The sequence below is a fragment of the Vicia villosa genome, unplaced genomic scaffold (genome assembly GCF_029867415.1).
Source record: "Vicia villosa cultivar HV-30 ecotype Madison, WI unplaced genomic scaffold, Vvil1.0 ctg.001714F_1_1, whole genome shotgun sequence".
NCBI lineage: Eukaryota > Viridiplantae > Streptophyta > Magnoliopsida > Fabales > Fabaceae > Vicia > Vicia villosa.
The window spans coordinates 119,771-136,272 of NW_026705708.1; the positions used below are offsets into that span (position 1 = coordinate 119,771).

General features: G+C 42.2%; 1 protein-coding gene across 1 annotated transcript; it reads left to right on the forward strand.

The window, feature by feature from the left end:
- The first annotated feature begins 4,013 nt into the window (after window positions 1-4,013).
- LOC131636407 (uncharacterized) lies at window positions 4,014-6,890 on the forward strand. The gene is made up of 3 exons (XM_058907011.1): window positions 4,014-5,548; window positions 5,825-6,533; window positions 6,612-6,890. The coding sequence occupies exons 1-3, from the start codon at window positions 4,014-4,016 to the stop codon at window positions 6,888-6,890; spliced, it is 2,523 nt and encodes an 840-aa protein (XP_058762994.1).
- The last annotated feature ends 9,612 nt before the right edge of the window (window positions 6,891-16,502 follow it).

The window sequence follows — 16,502 nt, forward strand, 5'->3', positions numbered from 1 at the left end:
TTCCAAAAATACGAAATTACTGTGGCCCCGCTAGTCTTGCCATCGATCCTAACATAATATGGAGAGGTATTCATATCTTGCTTACATTTTTCTATTAATATTTACTTTTTTCAGGAGTGAGACACACTACTTAAATTGATTAATTCTACCTCTATCTATAATGTTGGGTGTACAAATATGTTGGACAAGCTTTTAAAATCTTATATATTGCCATTGATCCCCACTTCTCTTTGACAATGTGTTATTCATTTGGATAATTCATATATTGTTATCAATACCCACTTTCCTTTTTCATTTGGATAATTCATGTGCAGGAAATTGGAAATGGTTTGATGAGTCCATGTTGGACAATTCTGAAACTTTAGAGGTTATTAAAACTAAAGAAATCACGTTTCAGGAACTTGTAGTTATGGCTCGATGTATTGGAGTCAGAGTTGATGTATTTCAGGCTACTGAAAGCACCATTCACGATTTTCATAGTTATATCATCGAGAGTACCAGTTCCAAGGACCATCATCTGGTATCATCGTACCACAGAGTTACATTTAACCAAGTATATATAATGGTTTGTTTGTGAGTCTTTTTGTTTTCTAGTTTCATTATTCATTTTTATCAACTAATTTTAAATCAAGTTTTATTTCGAATATTGGGTGTTTTTTAAAAAACGGAAAATTTATTTTGTATTCCAGAAATACGAAATTATTGTGGCCCCGCTAGTCTTGCTATCGATCCTCACATAATATGGAGAGGTATTCTTATCTTGCTTACGTTTTTCTATTAATATTAACTTTTATCAGGAGTGAGACACACTACTTAGATTGATTAATTCTACCTCTATGTATAAGTTTATCTATAATATTGGGTGTACAAATATGTTGGACAAACTTTTAAAATCATATATATTGTCATCGATCCCCACTTCTCTTTGACAATGTGTTTTTCATTTGGATAATTCATATATTGTTATCAATACCCACTTCTGTTTTTCATTTGGATAATTCATGTGCACGAAATTGGAGATGGTTTGATGAGTCCATATTGGACAATTTTGAAACTTTATAGGTTATTAAAGCTAAAGTAATCACGTTTCAGGAACTTGTAGTTATGGCTCGATGTATTGGAGTCAGAGTTGATGTATTTCAGGCTACTGAAAGCACCATTCACGATTTTCATAGTTATATCATCGAGAGTACCAGTTCCAAGGACCATCATCTGGTATCATCGTACCACAGAGTTACATTTAACCAAGTATATATAATGGTTTGTTTGTGAGTCTTTTTGTTTTCTAGTTTCATTATTCATTTTTATCAACTAATTTTAAATCAAGTTTTATTTCGAATATTGGGTGTTTTTTAAAAAACGGAAAATTTATTTTGTATTCCAGAAATACGAAATTATTGTGGCCCCGCTAGTCTTGCTATCGATCCCCACATAATATGGAGAGGTATTCTTATCTTGCTTACATTTTTCTATTAATATTTACTTTTATCAGGAGTAAGACACACTACCAAAATTTTAAAAAACAATTTCTTTTTTAAGTACAGAAAATTAAAGAAATTCTGTATAGTTGGATTATGACTAAGTGGCACTTTGGTAATTGAAGTTTAGTTGAAGGGCACTTAAGACAATGCACTAGATATGGAGTTCATAAGGGATTGTTTGGCTTGAAACATTTCTAACCACTTTGAACAAAACAGAATTTTGTGGAGGGAGAAGAAGAGAACGTGAAACAAGGAAGAAGGAAGAAGAGAACCCAAATCAAAACTTCATCATTCACCTTGCATGTTTAGAAGATCATCATCTCAGCTCTAATCCATCTTCAAGCAACCTGTTAGCAGCTTCTTCTACTCTGATTTCAAGGTGAGTCTCATAGATAGAGACTTTGGGGAAACTTTTGGGGCTTATGTCAATGTGAGGGATTAAGGGATTGAGAGTATGTGTTCTATAATTCTTACTCATGCATGTTTTTAGCCTCTATTCTAGTAGTAATTCGTGTATGTACAATTACCATGCCTTATTACTCCATTAGGAATGATTGCATGTGAGATTTTGGGGTTTGGGGACCCCAAACGCGTTCTGCATTTTTGCTGATTTTGCAGAGTTCGCTGCAGCGAACTTTCATTCGCTGTAGCGAATGATTCGCTGTAGCGAACTGTGTAGCGAATAAATTTGGGAGTTGAATTGATTTATTCGCTGTAGCGAACTTTCCTTCGCTGTAGCGAATCGGGGCTTCGCTGGAGTTCGCTGTAGCGAACTGACCTGGATTTAGAGAAGTTTAGCTTCTGTTTGAGTTCGCTGTAGCGAACAGAAATTCGCTGTAGCGAACTAGTCTGATACAGAATTAATAATTCTCCCATATGAGTGCAGTTTCGCTTCGTATCGGAATCGAAGGCCTCTTATGACTTGTATAACATTCTGATAAGTGTTTTATTTGTATAAGACCATGATATGACCGTAATCCCTTGAATATGCTTGTATGTTGTGAAATACAAATTGTGTGGATTATATTGTGGCATAATTATTGATGTTTCCACTTGTTCCGGTTGAACACTTGGATGTGATTGCCTGTGTGATGGCTGATACTGTGTGTGTGCTTGAATCGGAGTAAGCCTAAGCTACTAGGTGGTAAGTCCTGTTTATGGACTTAGTCCATCATTTACCGTTGCGGTGTGAAGGTGAGGGTCTTGACTGGCGTTTCCCACCTTGATGTGACACACATGCGTGCTCGGTATGTTTATGCACCTAAGCTACCATTGCAATATGAAGGTGAGGAGGGTCTTGAAAGGCGTTTCCCACCTTGATGTAACATATTGGCGTGCTTGGTATGGTGGGGTCGTGATGCCACGTAGGCTACATCACTTCAGACTCACCTCTAGTGATGTCACGTAGATAATCACTAGGCTTTCGCCCGGTGGGCTTGTACTGTCATGTAGGCGTCTTCGCATTTGGATAACCACCTGCGTATATACATGATTGATGGGGTAGTGACACCACTTAAGAAGTCATTACGGTAACTCATCACAGATGAGATTGTGTAGCCAAGTAGGTGTAATTCACATGGGATTCATCTGACTCATAGTGCGGTGGTCTTGTACGAGTCTCTTGATGCGATGTACAGGAGTAACTCACCGAGGGTGTGGTTTGGTAACCTAGGTAGACAGGCAGATTCTACTCCTGGATTCCTCGTACATGGGTACGGGTCTGCACACTTGTTTGTGGTGGCGTTGAGCCCGTTGTTGTTGATGCCATCTTGGATAGTTATGGGACTTCCATCGATGGTGTACCCTTATTTGTATTTGTACCTGGCCGTGAGGTAACCCGGATCCTCGGTGGATCCGTTGATTGCATGTTCCCTGTAGAACTGAGTGAACCCGTAAGATAGGGAAACTCACTGAGATTTAGTAATCTCACCCCATTCCAATTATTCTTTTTACAGGTGGTTCGAGGAAGGATCGAGGCAAGGGTAAGATGGCTTAGCTTCGAGTTGATGTTTCTTGGCGATGCGTTTTGTCATAGTTTATGATCTCTTGTATCTCCACCTTTTGTACTATGGATATGTATTTGTACCAGTTGGAACTCATGTATTTTGGCCATGACAGTTTGGGCTTTTGTACTTGTACTCATACATTATCTATTCCGCTGCTTATGTTTATGATTTTCGAGTACCATTTTAATGCCATATACGTATATCCTAGGCAATGTATGTATGGGGTGTTACAGTTGGTATCAGAGCAGGTCGAACCTCGGCTTTGCCACGAAACATCATAGGTCAGCATAATTCTGCCTCATATGTGTAGTGTCGGCATGATTCCTTATGTCTTACTTATGGCGTTAAGCCTGATCAACTTGATTCCGTGTGTAGGACAAACAGGAAGATGGCTGAACAACGCAGAGGTCCCGGAAGGCCCAGGACGAGGAATGTGGAGACTGAGCCTGAAACCGAGAATGCGGGTGTGCCTTGGGTGCAGATAATGCAACAGATGCAACAACAGAATCAGATGATGATGCAAATGATGCAAGGCATGCAAGGGCAACAACCAACCGCTCCTGCTCCTACTCCTCAGGCTGCAGCAGGGCCTGACTTTCGTGCCTTCTTTCGGATGGATCCGCCAGAGTTATTGGGTGGCTTAGACCCTGTGATTGCGCATGATTGGCTATATGCTATGGAGATGATATTCCAGGCTATTCAGTGCACAGAAGAAGAGAAGGTGATCTTTGCTGCTCAGAAAATGAAGGGACCAGCAGGTAGATGGTGGAATACGGAGTCTACGTATTTCACTAACCGGGGAATTCCAAAGGATTGGCAACATTTCAAGACAGCTTTCTTGGAGAAGTACTACCCCAACAGTGTGCGTGCTTTGAAGGAGCGTGAGTTTCAGTCCTTCAAACAAGGCAACATGTCGGTATCTGAATATGCTGAGAAGTTTGAGGACATGGTTGCCTATTCCAGACAAGCAGCTTATGCACCAGATGAGTTGTGGAAGATTGATCAGTTCCTCATGGGGCTGAATGTTGATATTGTGCGCAGTGTGTCTCAAAGGGAGTTTACCACCTATGCTGAGTGTTTGAGGCAATGCTATGTTGCCGAGAACACATTGAAGAGAGTCCAAGATGAAAGAGAACAGAATAAGCCGGTTCGTAGGGAACAAGGAAGGTCGGGGCAGAATCTAAAAACTCGCAATTTTCCGCCTATGAAGAAACAAGTTCATGGTGATCGCTCTACTCAACCTCCTTGGTGTGGCAAGTGTAACAGGAAGCATTATGGAGATTGTAAGACAGCCTCGGTGAAATGCTACAAGTGTCAAGAGTTCGGTCATTTTAGGAAGGATTGTCCTGTGCGAGATGCTCCCGAAAGGACTCCAGGTCGTGTTTACACCTTGGACGCTAGGAAGGCCCAAGGGAACACTAATCTTGTTGCTAGTACGTGCTATGTCAATAACCAACCTTTGTTTGTGCTAGTTGATTGTGGAGCAACACATTCCTTTATTTCTTATCCTTGTGTACGGAGGCTTGGTTTTGAGACGAGTCTTCTTCCTAATCCTATGATTATCTCGACGGCTATGGATGATGTAGTAGAAGCTCGAGAATTTTGCAAGGAGTGTTCTATTACCTTCAATGGTCGTAAATTCGTGATTGATATCATTTGTCTACCTCTTAAGAAGATCGATGTAGTACTTGGTATGGACTGGTTGTCAGCTAACTCGGTGTACATCGGTTGTAAAGAGAAGGCTATTTTCATTCCTGTTAAGGAGACTACATCAACCGATGCCATTGAACGTCTTCTTGAAGGTACAGTTAACATGATCAATTACCTTTTTGCTCAAGAGAAGTCTTTCCTTTTGGTTCTTACGTCGGACTCCAAAGATAAGAGGAGTATTTTGGAGATTCCGGTTGTGTGTGAATTTTCTGATGTATTTCTGGAGGATGTTACTTCTCTTCCGCCGGAGAGGGAAGTTGAATTCTCTATTGATCTTGTTTCGGGTACCGCTCCAGTTTCAGTTTCCCCTTATAGGATGTCTCCTGCAGAGCTAAGAGAGTTGAAGAGCCAGTTAGAAGAGTTGTTGGCGAAACACTTCATTCGTCCTAGTGTTTCTCCATGGGGAGCCCCAGTCTTGTTAGTGAAGAAGAAGGATGGTAGTATGCGTTTGTACATCGACTATCGTCAGCTGAACAAGGTAACCATAAAGAACAAGTATCCTCTACCACGGATTGATGACCTCCTGGATCAATTGAAAGGAGCATGTGTGTTCTCGAAGATTGACCTCGGGTCGGGATATCATCAAATTCGGGTTAAGAGTTCGAATGTATCTAAGACTGCTTTTAGGACGAGATACGGTCATTATGAGTTCTTGGTTATGCCATTCGGGGTAACCAATGCTCCTGCTGTCTTTATGGATTACATGAACCGGGTGTTTCAACCATATTTGGATCAGTTCGTGGTGATCTTCATAAATGACATCTTGATCTACTCTCGGACTATTGAAGAGCACATGGAGCATTTGAGGATTGTGTTGTCGGTTCTTAGAGAAAAGCAGTTGTTTGCGAAGTTTAGTAAGTGTGAGTTCTGGATGTCCGAATTTAAGTTTCTTGGACATGTCATATCTTGCGACGGCGTAGCTGTAGACCCTTCAAAGGTAGAAGCAGTGATAAATTGGGAACGACCCAAGAATGCAACTGAGGTCCGTAGTTTCCTAGGCTTGGCAGGTTACTATCGGAGGTTCATCATGGGATTTTCCAAGCTTGCATTACCTTTGACCAGGCTTACAAGGAAGGAGGTTTCGTTTAGTTGGAATTCAGAATGTGAGAAGAGTTTTCAGAAACTCAAGGAGAAATTAACTACAGCTCTAGTGTTGGTGATCCCAGATCCAAACCGATCCTACGAAGTGTTTTGTGATGCTTCTAAGAAAGGTTTGGGTGGAGTGTTGATGCAAGATGGACAGGTTGTAGCTTATGCATCTAGACAGTTGAGACCCCATGAAGAGAATTATCCTACTCATGACCTTGAACTCGCTGCAATTGTCTTCGCACTCAAGGTGTGGCGACATTATTTGTATGGAGTTCACTTTGAGATGTTTAGCGATCATAAGAGCTTGAAGTATCTCTTTGATCAGAAGGAACTCAACATGCGTCAGAGGAGATGGATGGAGTACTTGAAGGACTTTGACTTTGATTTAAAGTACCATCCCGGTAAAGCTAATAAGGTAGCAAATGCCTTGAGTAGAAAGGAGATTAAGGTTGCAGAGCTGATGATGTTAGAATTTGGCCTTATGGAGAAGTTCATAAATTTGGATTTGCAATTTGAGTGGGCACCAACGGGTGTGTTGATAAGTAACTTGTGTATTGAGAATGAGTTGCGGGAAAGATCCGTCAAGCACAGTGGAATGATGTAGAATTGCAAGCTAAAGCAAACCTTCCAGATTTCGTTCGTACATCTGATGGACTCATTCTTTTTGGACGGAGGATGTGTGTGCCAAATGACACGGAGTTAAGGAGGTTAATTCTGGACGGGGCTCACAAGAGCAAATTCACCATTCATCCCGGATCAACCAAGATGTACCAAGACTTGAAAGGGAATTTTTGGTGGCCTGGTATGAAGAGAGATGTAGCTGATTATGTAGAGCAGTGCGTGATTTGCCAACAAGTGAAGATAGAGCACCAAAGGCCCGGTGGTATGTTGCAACCATTGGATATTCCTATTTGGAAATGGGACAGTATATCCATGGACTTCATTGTGGGACTACCACGGGTATTAGGTGGGCATGACTCGATATGGGTGATAGTGAACCGTTTGACTAAGTCCGCGCATTTCTTACCGGTTAAGACGACTCACAAGGTTTCTCACCTTGCGAGGCTTTTTGTAGTGGAGATTGTGAGATTGCACGGTGTACCTTCTAGCATTGTGTCGGATAGAGATCCGAAGTTCACTTCCCGATTTTGGAAAGCTTTTCATCAAGAGATGGGTACCAATCTGAATTTGAGCACTTCTAACCACCCTCAGACAGATGGACAAACAGAAAGGACCATTCAGACCATTGAGGATATGCTGAGGGCATGTATCTTAGAAACTGGTGGAAGTTGGAAAGATAACTTACCTTTGATAGAATTCGCGTATAACAACAGTTATCATGCGAGTATCGGTATGGCCCCATACGAAGCCTTATATGGAAGGAAGTGTCGATCACCGTTGTGTTGGTCTGAAGTTGGTGAGAAGGGAATCCTTGGACCCGAGATAATTCAAGAAACCACAGAGAAGGTTAAGATGATCCGAGATAAGATGAAACAAGCTCAAGATCGACAGAAGAGTTATGCGGACAAACGAAGAATACCGTTGGAGTTTGATGTAGGAGATCATGAGTTTGATGGAGGTTGAAAGGACCGTTTAGGACACGCAAACTTAGCCCGAGATACGTGGGACCTTACCAGATCATGAGACGGATAGGTGAAGTCGCATACCAGTTAGCGTTGCCTCCTTCACTATCCGGGCTGCATGACGTATTCCATGTGTCTCAGCTGCGGAAGTTCGTGCCGAATTCGTTTCATCCTATCCTACCAGATACGATTGAAGTAGAACCAGATCTTTCATACCAACCGAAACTGTGTCGTATTCTGGAGTATGCTAGTAAGTCTTTGAGGAGCAAGGAGATACCTCTTGTCAAGGTGTTGTGGAAAGAGTCGCGACCTGACGAAGCTACTTGGGAGCTCGAATCAGAGATGCGGGAGTTGTATCCTCACTTATTCTGGTAAGTTTTCGAATTCGAGGACGAATTCTATTTAAGGGGGGAGAATGTAATATCCCAACGTTTATTTCAAGAGATTACTATTAAAGAAATTCTATATAGTTGGATTATGACTAAGTGGCACTTTGGTAATTGAAGTTTAGTTGAAGGGCACTTAAGACAATGCACTAGATATGGAGTTCATAAGGGATTGTTTGGCTTGAAACATTTCTAACCACTTTGAACAAAACAGAATTTTGTGGAGGGAGAAGAAGAGAACGTGAAACAAGGAAGAAGGAAGAAGAGAACCCAAATCAAAACTTCATCATTCACCTTGCATGTTTAGAAGATCATCATCTCAGCTCTAATCCATCTTCAAGCAACCTGTTAGCAGCTTCTTCTACTCTGATTTCAAGGTGAGTCTCATAGATAGAGACTTTGGGGAAACTTTTGGGGTTTATGTCAATGTGAGGGATTAAGGGATTGAGAGTATGTGTTCTATAATTCTTACTCATGCATGTTTTTAGCCTCTATTCTAGTAGTAATTCGTGTATGTACAATTACCATGCCTTATTACTCCATTAGGAATGATTGCATGTGAGATTTTGGGGTTTGGGGACCCCAAACGCGTTCTGCATTTTTGCTGATTTTGCAGAGTTCGCTGCAGCGAACTTTCATTCGCTGTAGCGAATGATTCGCTGTAGCGAACTGTGTAGCGAATAAACTTGGGAGTTGAATTGATTTATTCGCTGTAGCGAACTTTCCTTCGCTGTAGCGAATCGGGGCTTCGCTGGAGTTCGCTGTAGCGAACTGACCTGGATTTAGAGAAGTTTAGCTTCTGTTTGAGTTCGCTGTAGCGAACTAGTTTGATACATAATTAATAATTCTCCCATATGAGTGCAGTTTCGCTTCGTATCGGAATCGAAGGCCTCTTATGACTTGTATAACATTCTGATAAGTGTTTTATTTGTATAAGACCATGATATGACCGTAATCCCTTGAATATGCTTGTATGTTGTGAAATACAAATTGTGTGGATTATATTGTGGCATAATTATTGATGTTTCCACTTGTTCCGGTTGAACACTTGGATGTGATTGCCTGTGTGATGGCTGATACTGTGTGTGTGCTTGAATCGGAGTAAGCCTAAGCTACTAGGTGGTAAGTCCTGTTTATGGACTTAGTCCATCATTTACCGTTGCGGTGTGAAGGTGAGGGTCTTGAATGGCGTTTCCCACCTTGATGTGACACACATGCGTGCTCGGTATGTTTATGCACCTGAGCTACCATTGCAATATGAAGGTGAGGGTCTTGAAAGGCGTTTCCCACCTTGATGTAACATATTGGCGTGCTTGGTATGGTGGGGTCGTGATGCCACGTAGGCTACATCACTTCAGACTCACCTCTAGTGATGTCACATAGATAATCACTAGGCTTTCGCCCGGTGGGCTTGTACTGTCATGTAGGCGTCTTCGCATTTGGATAACCACCTGCGTATATACATGATTGATGGGGTAGTGACACCACTTAGGAAGTCATTACGGTAACTCATCACAGATGAGATTGTGTAGCCAAGTAGGTGTAATTCACATGGGATTCATCTGACTCATAGTGCGGTGGTCTTGTGCGAGTCTCTTGATGCGATGTACAGGAGTAACTCACCGAGGGTGTGGTTTGGCAACCTAGGTAGACAGGCAGATTCTTCTCCTGGATTCCTCGTACATGGGTACGGGTCTGCACACTTGTTTGTGGTGGCGTTGAGCCCGTTGTTGTTGATGCCATCTTGGATAGTTATGGGACTTCCATCGATGGTGTACCCTTGTTTGTATTTATACCTGGCCGTGAGGTAACCCGGATCCTCGGTGGATCCGTTGATTGCATGTTCCCTGTAGAACTGAGTGAACCCGTAAGATAGGGAGACTCACTGAGATTTAGTAATCTCACCCCATTCCAATTATTCTTTTTACAGGTGGTTCGAGGAAGGATCGAGGCAAGGGTAAGATGGCTTAGCTTCGAGTTGATGTTTCTTGGCGATGCGTTTTGTCATAGTTTATGATCTCTTGTATCTCCACCTTTTGTACTATGGATATGTATTTGTACCAGTTGGAACTCATGTATTTTGGCCATGACAGTTTAGGCTTTTGTACTTGTACTCATACATTATCTATTCCGCTGCTTATGTTTATGATTTTCGAGTACCATTTTAATGCCATATACGTATATCCTAGGCAATGTATGTATGGGGTGTTACAATAATTCATGGGCAGGAAATTGGAGAAAGTTTGTTGAGTCCATGTTGGACAATTCTGAAACTTTAGAGGTTATTAAAGCTAAAGAAATCATGTTTCAGGAACTTGTAGCTATGGCTCGATGTATTGGAGTCAGAATTGATGCATTTCCGGCTACTGAAAACACCATTCACGATTTTCATAATTATATCATCGAGAGTACCAGTTCCAAGGACCATCATCTGGTATCATTATGTAACACCCCACACATATTTATCTAGATTAATATGCATAAAGTATTAAATATGGTTTCATAAAGACAACGATTACATAATGTCGCAGCGGAAAGATAATAAAAACATCACAAGCACGAAGTACAAAAGCCGAATGTATCATGGCCAAAATGATAATACATCCAAAATAGTACGGTATCCAAAAAGGTACTACAAAAGCATAAAATGCAAACAAAAGATGATGTCTAGCAACAACGCCAAAGGACTAATCCGCCTTGCCTTTGCCACGATCTTGCCTTGAACCACCTGAAAAAGATAGAATTGGAATGGGATGAGATTACTAAATCTCAGTGAGTCCACCTATCCTATTAGTCCACTCGGATCTAATGGGTACATGCATCAAAACCGAATCCACCATTGATTCAGGGTTTATCCTCACATCCGGTACAAGTACGGAGTAAACAAGTGATTCATCCACCATTGGACTCATCTTATACAAATACACAAGTATATCAACAAACAAGTATGCCAAAACCCATACCCATGTACGGGGAATCCAGAAGTGTCACAAACCTCGGCTAGATTATAGAATGAACGCACCCTCGATGAGTTCACCCATGCATATTGTCAAGTGACTCGTACAAGCACACTGCAAGAGTAGTTAAGCAGGTTCGCACAAGCCTATTTGGCCGCGAGATGACATTAGCCTAAATGGCGTCATTGTCCCGGTAACTACCTGTACGCTCGTGTGTTCACACCAAGTACCGAACCGCCATCTTGACGCATGAGCCCACCGGGCGAAAGCCTAGTAGTAGTCTACATGACTTCACTAGAGGTGAGTTACCGAAAATGTATTGGCCTACGTGGCCACATAATCCCACCATACCGAGCACGCAAGTGTGTTAACGCCAAGTGAGTAAAACCCCGTACGGAAACTCACGAGCACACTGCAACGGTAGCTCAGGTGCGCGACCTTTGATCACATCATCGGACTATTCTACGGACTCCATGGCCCGGGAAAATACCTTGACTTCATAGTAAGAGGTATATCCCAATCTAGCCACCGGCCACTTCGATTCCAGCATACGTACATACAACAAGCGTAAGGTCATAAACCAAACCAATCCAAATGTTTAACCAAAACATTTGGATATCAACATATTTCCATACTTGTTCTCATCATAGTATTCAGAATTAATCACAATTGAATAGACAAGAACTATAGAATAAACATATTCACTATTACGCATAACATTCCACGTAAGCAGTCGAATGGAAATAAAGGCAATGCGTGTCATAAAACAACACACATTAAACATACATAATTGTACTAATGGTTAAGGAGGATCTTGGTTACCATTAGGAACCCAAAACTGCTCTCAGGGAAAGAAAAATAAAATTCTGTTCAGCACTGGCCGCTTAGCGGGCTGTAAGCGGGCTTTCCAGTGTCGAACCTCAACTGTTCCTCCGCTTAGCGGCCTCGCGTCGCTTAGCTGGCTCGCGATAATAATTTTCTACAAACAGCATCCTCCGCTTAGCGGCCTGGGTGGGTCCGCTCAGCGGGATTGCGAATTTCTGGAAAAATGCTCAGCATCCGCTCAGCGGCCTTAGTCTGCTCAGCGGACCATAGCAGATGCAGAAAAACGCAGAACTCATCAGTTCTGTCCTGGGGTACCCTAACCCCTTAAATCCACCTGCATGCACGAATTAAATACATATCCAGCCAGCATATGGTATAAACAAGTGATAAACAACATTAAAACATGTTATTAGCAAGAATTTGGGCATAATCTCTCAAAACCCTTAAACCCCAAAAGCTCCCAATTGAATCAAAATTCCATTTTCTATCTAGGGACTCACCTTAGATGAAGACGATGAAGCTGGAGCAGGAATGAAGACGAAAATCAGAGGTTGAGGTTGGGTCTTGGTTCATGCAAAGCTTGAAGATGATGATGGCTTCCCCCCTCTTCTCCTTCTATTCCACGCTCCTCTCTCTTTCACTTCTGTTCCACAATTCTGAATTGGCCAAGTAAAAGAGTGAGGGACCAAACAAGTCCTAAGTCTAATTAAGTGGTGATAAGACCATAATGCCCCTTCTCTATTACTAATTGACTCTTTAACCCAAAAGCAAGCCAATTATAGTAATATGTATTATTCTTATCCAATATTTGTACAAGATAACTAATAACAATTATTGAATTAAGTATGATACCGGGCATCACATTCTCCCCCCCCTTAATTAGAATTCGTCGTCGAATTCGAACTTACCAGAACAAGTGAGGGTAGGATTCCCGCATCTCTGACTCAAGCTCCCACGTAGCTTCCTCAGGACGCGTCTCATCCCACAACACTTTTACGAGAGGTATCTCTTTGTTTCTTAGAGACTTGCTAGCATACTCCAAAATACCGCAAGGTTGGGGATCATAGGAGAGATCTGGTTCTACTTCAACAGAATCCGGGAGGATAGGGTGAAAAGCGTTAGGCACGAACCTTCGGAGCTGAGATACATGGAACACATCATGCAGCCCGGATAGTGAAGGTGGCAATGCCAACTGATAAGCCACTTCGCCCACCCGATTCAAAATCTGGTATGGTCTCACATATCTCGGACTAAGCTTGCGCATTTTGAACGGTCCTCCCAATCTTAATCTCGGGGTAACCTTCAAATACACATGGTCTCCAACATCGAATTCCAAAGGCCTCCTTCGCTTGTCCGCATAATTTTTCTGTCGGTCTTGAGCTTTCTTAAGGTTATCTTGAATCACTTTGACCTTCTCAGTGGTCTCTTGTATAATCTCCGGTCCAAGAATGCTCTTTTCTCCCACTTCAGCCCAACACACAGGAGATCGACACTTTCTCCCATGTAGAGCCTCATAGGGAGCCATACCCATACTGGCATGGTAACTGTTATTATATGCGAACTCTACCAAGGGTAAATGATCCTTCCAACTCCCACCTTCTTCCAGAATACAAGCTCTTAACATATCTTCAATCGTCTGAATGGTTCTTTCCGTTTGTCCGTCAGTTTGAGGATGATTAGAAGTACTCATATCCAGTCTAGTCCCCATTTCCTTATGGAACGCCTTCCAGAATCTTGAAGTGAACTTTGGATCTCGATCAGACACTATACTGGATGGCACACCATGTAACCGCACAATCTCCGCTATGAAAAGTCTCGCGAGATGTATCACCTTGTGAGTCGTCTTTACAGGCAAAAAGTGAGCAGACTTAGTCAACCTGTCCACTATTACCCATATAGAATCATATCCTCCTCGAGCACGAGGTAATCCCACAATGAAGTCCATGGAGATAGAATCCCACTTCCACACAGGTATCTCCAACGGCTGCAACATTCCGCCTGGTCGCTGATGTTCAATCTTAACCTGTTGGCAGATAGGACACTGTGCCACATATTCTGCAATCTCCTTCTTCATTCCTGGCCACCAAAAGTGTTTCTTCAAATCTTGATACATTTTGGTCGATCCAGGATGAATAGAAAATTTACTCTTGTGGGCTTCATCGAGAATCAAACGCTTCAGTTCTAAATCATTTGGTATACACATCCTTTTCTTAAAATATGGATTCTGTCGGGTGCTCTAGTGAAGTCAGGCATGTTCTCACTTGTTTGCAATTGCTCGTCATATCCTTGAGCCACTTGAATCCTCTCTCGCAGTTCGTTCTGAATACTCAAGTTACTAATTAGTACACCATTGGGTGTCCAATCGAACTGGAGGTTGAGATTTCGAAACTTCTCTAATAATCCATACTCTAACATCATCAACTCTGCAATCCGAAATTCCTTCCTACTTAAGGCATCTGCTACTTTATTAGCCTTTCCTGGATGGTATTTCAATTCGAAATCATAATCTTTAAGATACTCCATCCATCTCCTTTGTCGCATGTTCAACTCTTTCTGATCAAAAAGGTACTTCAAGCTTTTATGATCACTGAACATCTCAAAGTGAACTCCATACAAGTAGTGACGCCATACCTTGAGTGCAAAGACTATTGCAGCAAGTTCCAGATCATGGGTAGGATAGTTTTCTTCGTGAGGTCTCAATTGTCGATATGCATAAGCCACAACTTGACCGTCTTGCATCAATACCCCACCCAAGCCCTTCTTAGAAGCATCACAGAATACTTCATAAGATCGGTTTGGGTCTGGAATTACTAACACGGGTGCAGTAGTCAACTTCCTCTTAAGCTTCTGAAAACTCTGTTCACATTCGGAATCCCATTCAAAGGCAACTTCCTTTCGAGTGAGCTTTGTCAATGGTAGTGCTAACTTAGCAAATCCCATAATAAATCTCCGATAATAGCCTGCCAACCCTAGGAAGCTTCTGGCTTCTGTCACACTCTTTGGTCGATCCCAATTCACCACCGCTTCTACTTTAGAAGGGTCCACTGCCACGCCTCCCCCAGAGATGACGTGACCAAGAAAACTTACTTCGGATAGCCAAAATTCACACTTACTGAACTTTGCGTACAATCGTTTCTCTCGAAGAGTAGACAACACAATCCGCAAATGCTCTTCATGTTCCTCGGGAGAACGAGAATATACCAAGATATCATCGATGAAGATCACCACAAACTGATCCAAGTATGGTTGAAAGATTCGATTCATATAATCCATGAAAACCGCCGGAGCATTAGTCACACCGAAAGGCATAACCAAAAACTCGTAATGTCCATACTGAGTCCTGAATGCAGTCTTAGGCACATCTGAGCTCTTTACCCGAATCTGATGATACCCTAACCTGAGATCAATCTTCGAGAACACACTGGCTCCTTTCAAGTGATCTAGGAGGTCATCAATTCGTGGTAAGGGGTATTTGTTCTTTATGGTAACTTTATTCAGCTGACGATAATCGATGCACAAGCGCATACTTCCGTCTTTCTTCTTTACCAAAAGAACAGGAGCTCCCCATGGAGAAACACTGGGCTGAATAAAATGCTTAGCTAAAAGTTCTTCTAACTGGTTCTTCAGTTCTCTGAGTTCAATAGGAGACATCCTATATGGAGTGATGGAAACTGGGGAAGTACCAGGAACAAGATCAATGGAGAATTCCGCTTCCCTTTCCGGAGGAAGAGAAGTGATATCCTCAGGAAACACATCAGGAAATTCGCACACCACTGGAATCTCTGACAATGCCATTCTTACAGATGGTTCCTTGGAAAGAACTAAAAGAAAAGATCTTTCTTGGGAAAAGAGATAGTTAACCGCGTTGATCGTACCTTCTATCAACTTGGTAATTGCATCATCGGAGGAAGTCTCTTCTGCCGGAATGAATATGGCCTTTTCCTTACAACCAATATACACCGAATTAAGAGATAACCAATCCATTCCAAGAATGACGTCAAGTCTCTTGAGGGGTAAGCAAATTAGATCAATCGGAAAGTCACGACCATTAAAAGATACCGAACAATCCTTACAAATCAGTCGGGCTTCCACCGTATCATCGGTCGCCGAAGAAATGACCATAGGATAGGGTAATGTAGTAACTTCCAAACCAAGTCGACAAACACATTCGGTTGAAACAAAGGAATGAGTAGCTCCACAATCAACTAAAACACACAAGGGTTGATTGTTTACATAACAAGTACCTGCGATGAGATTGTTGTTCCCCTTAGCCTTCCTCGCATCTAAGGTGTACACACGTCCTGTAGTCGTCTCAGGAGCCTTCTTCTTTCTAGGACAACGCGGAGAGATGTGACCCTGCTCGCCGCATTCGAAACAAGTAACTGGAGTGAACCTGCAATCTCCGGTATGCCTCCTCCTACACTTGTCACAAAAAGGAGGTCGAGAGGATTGGTCACCAGGGCCT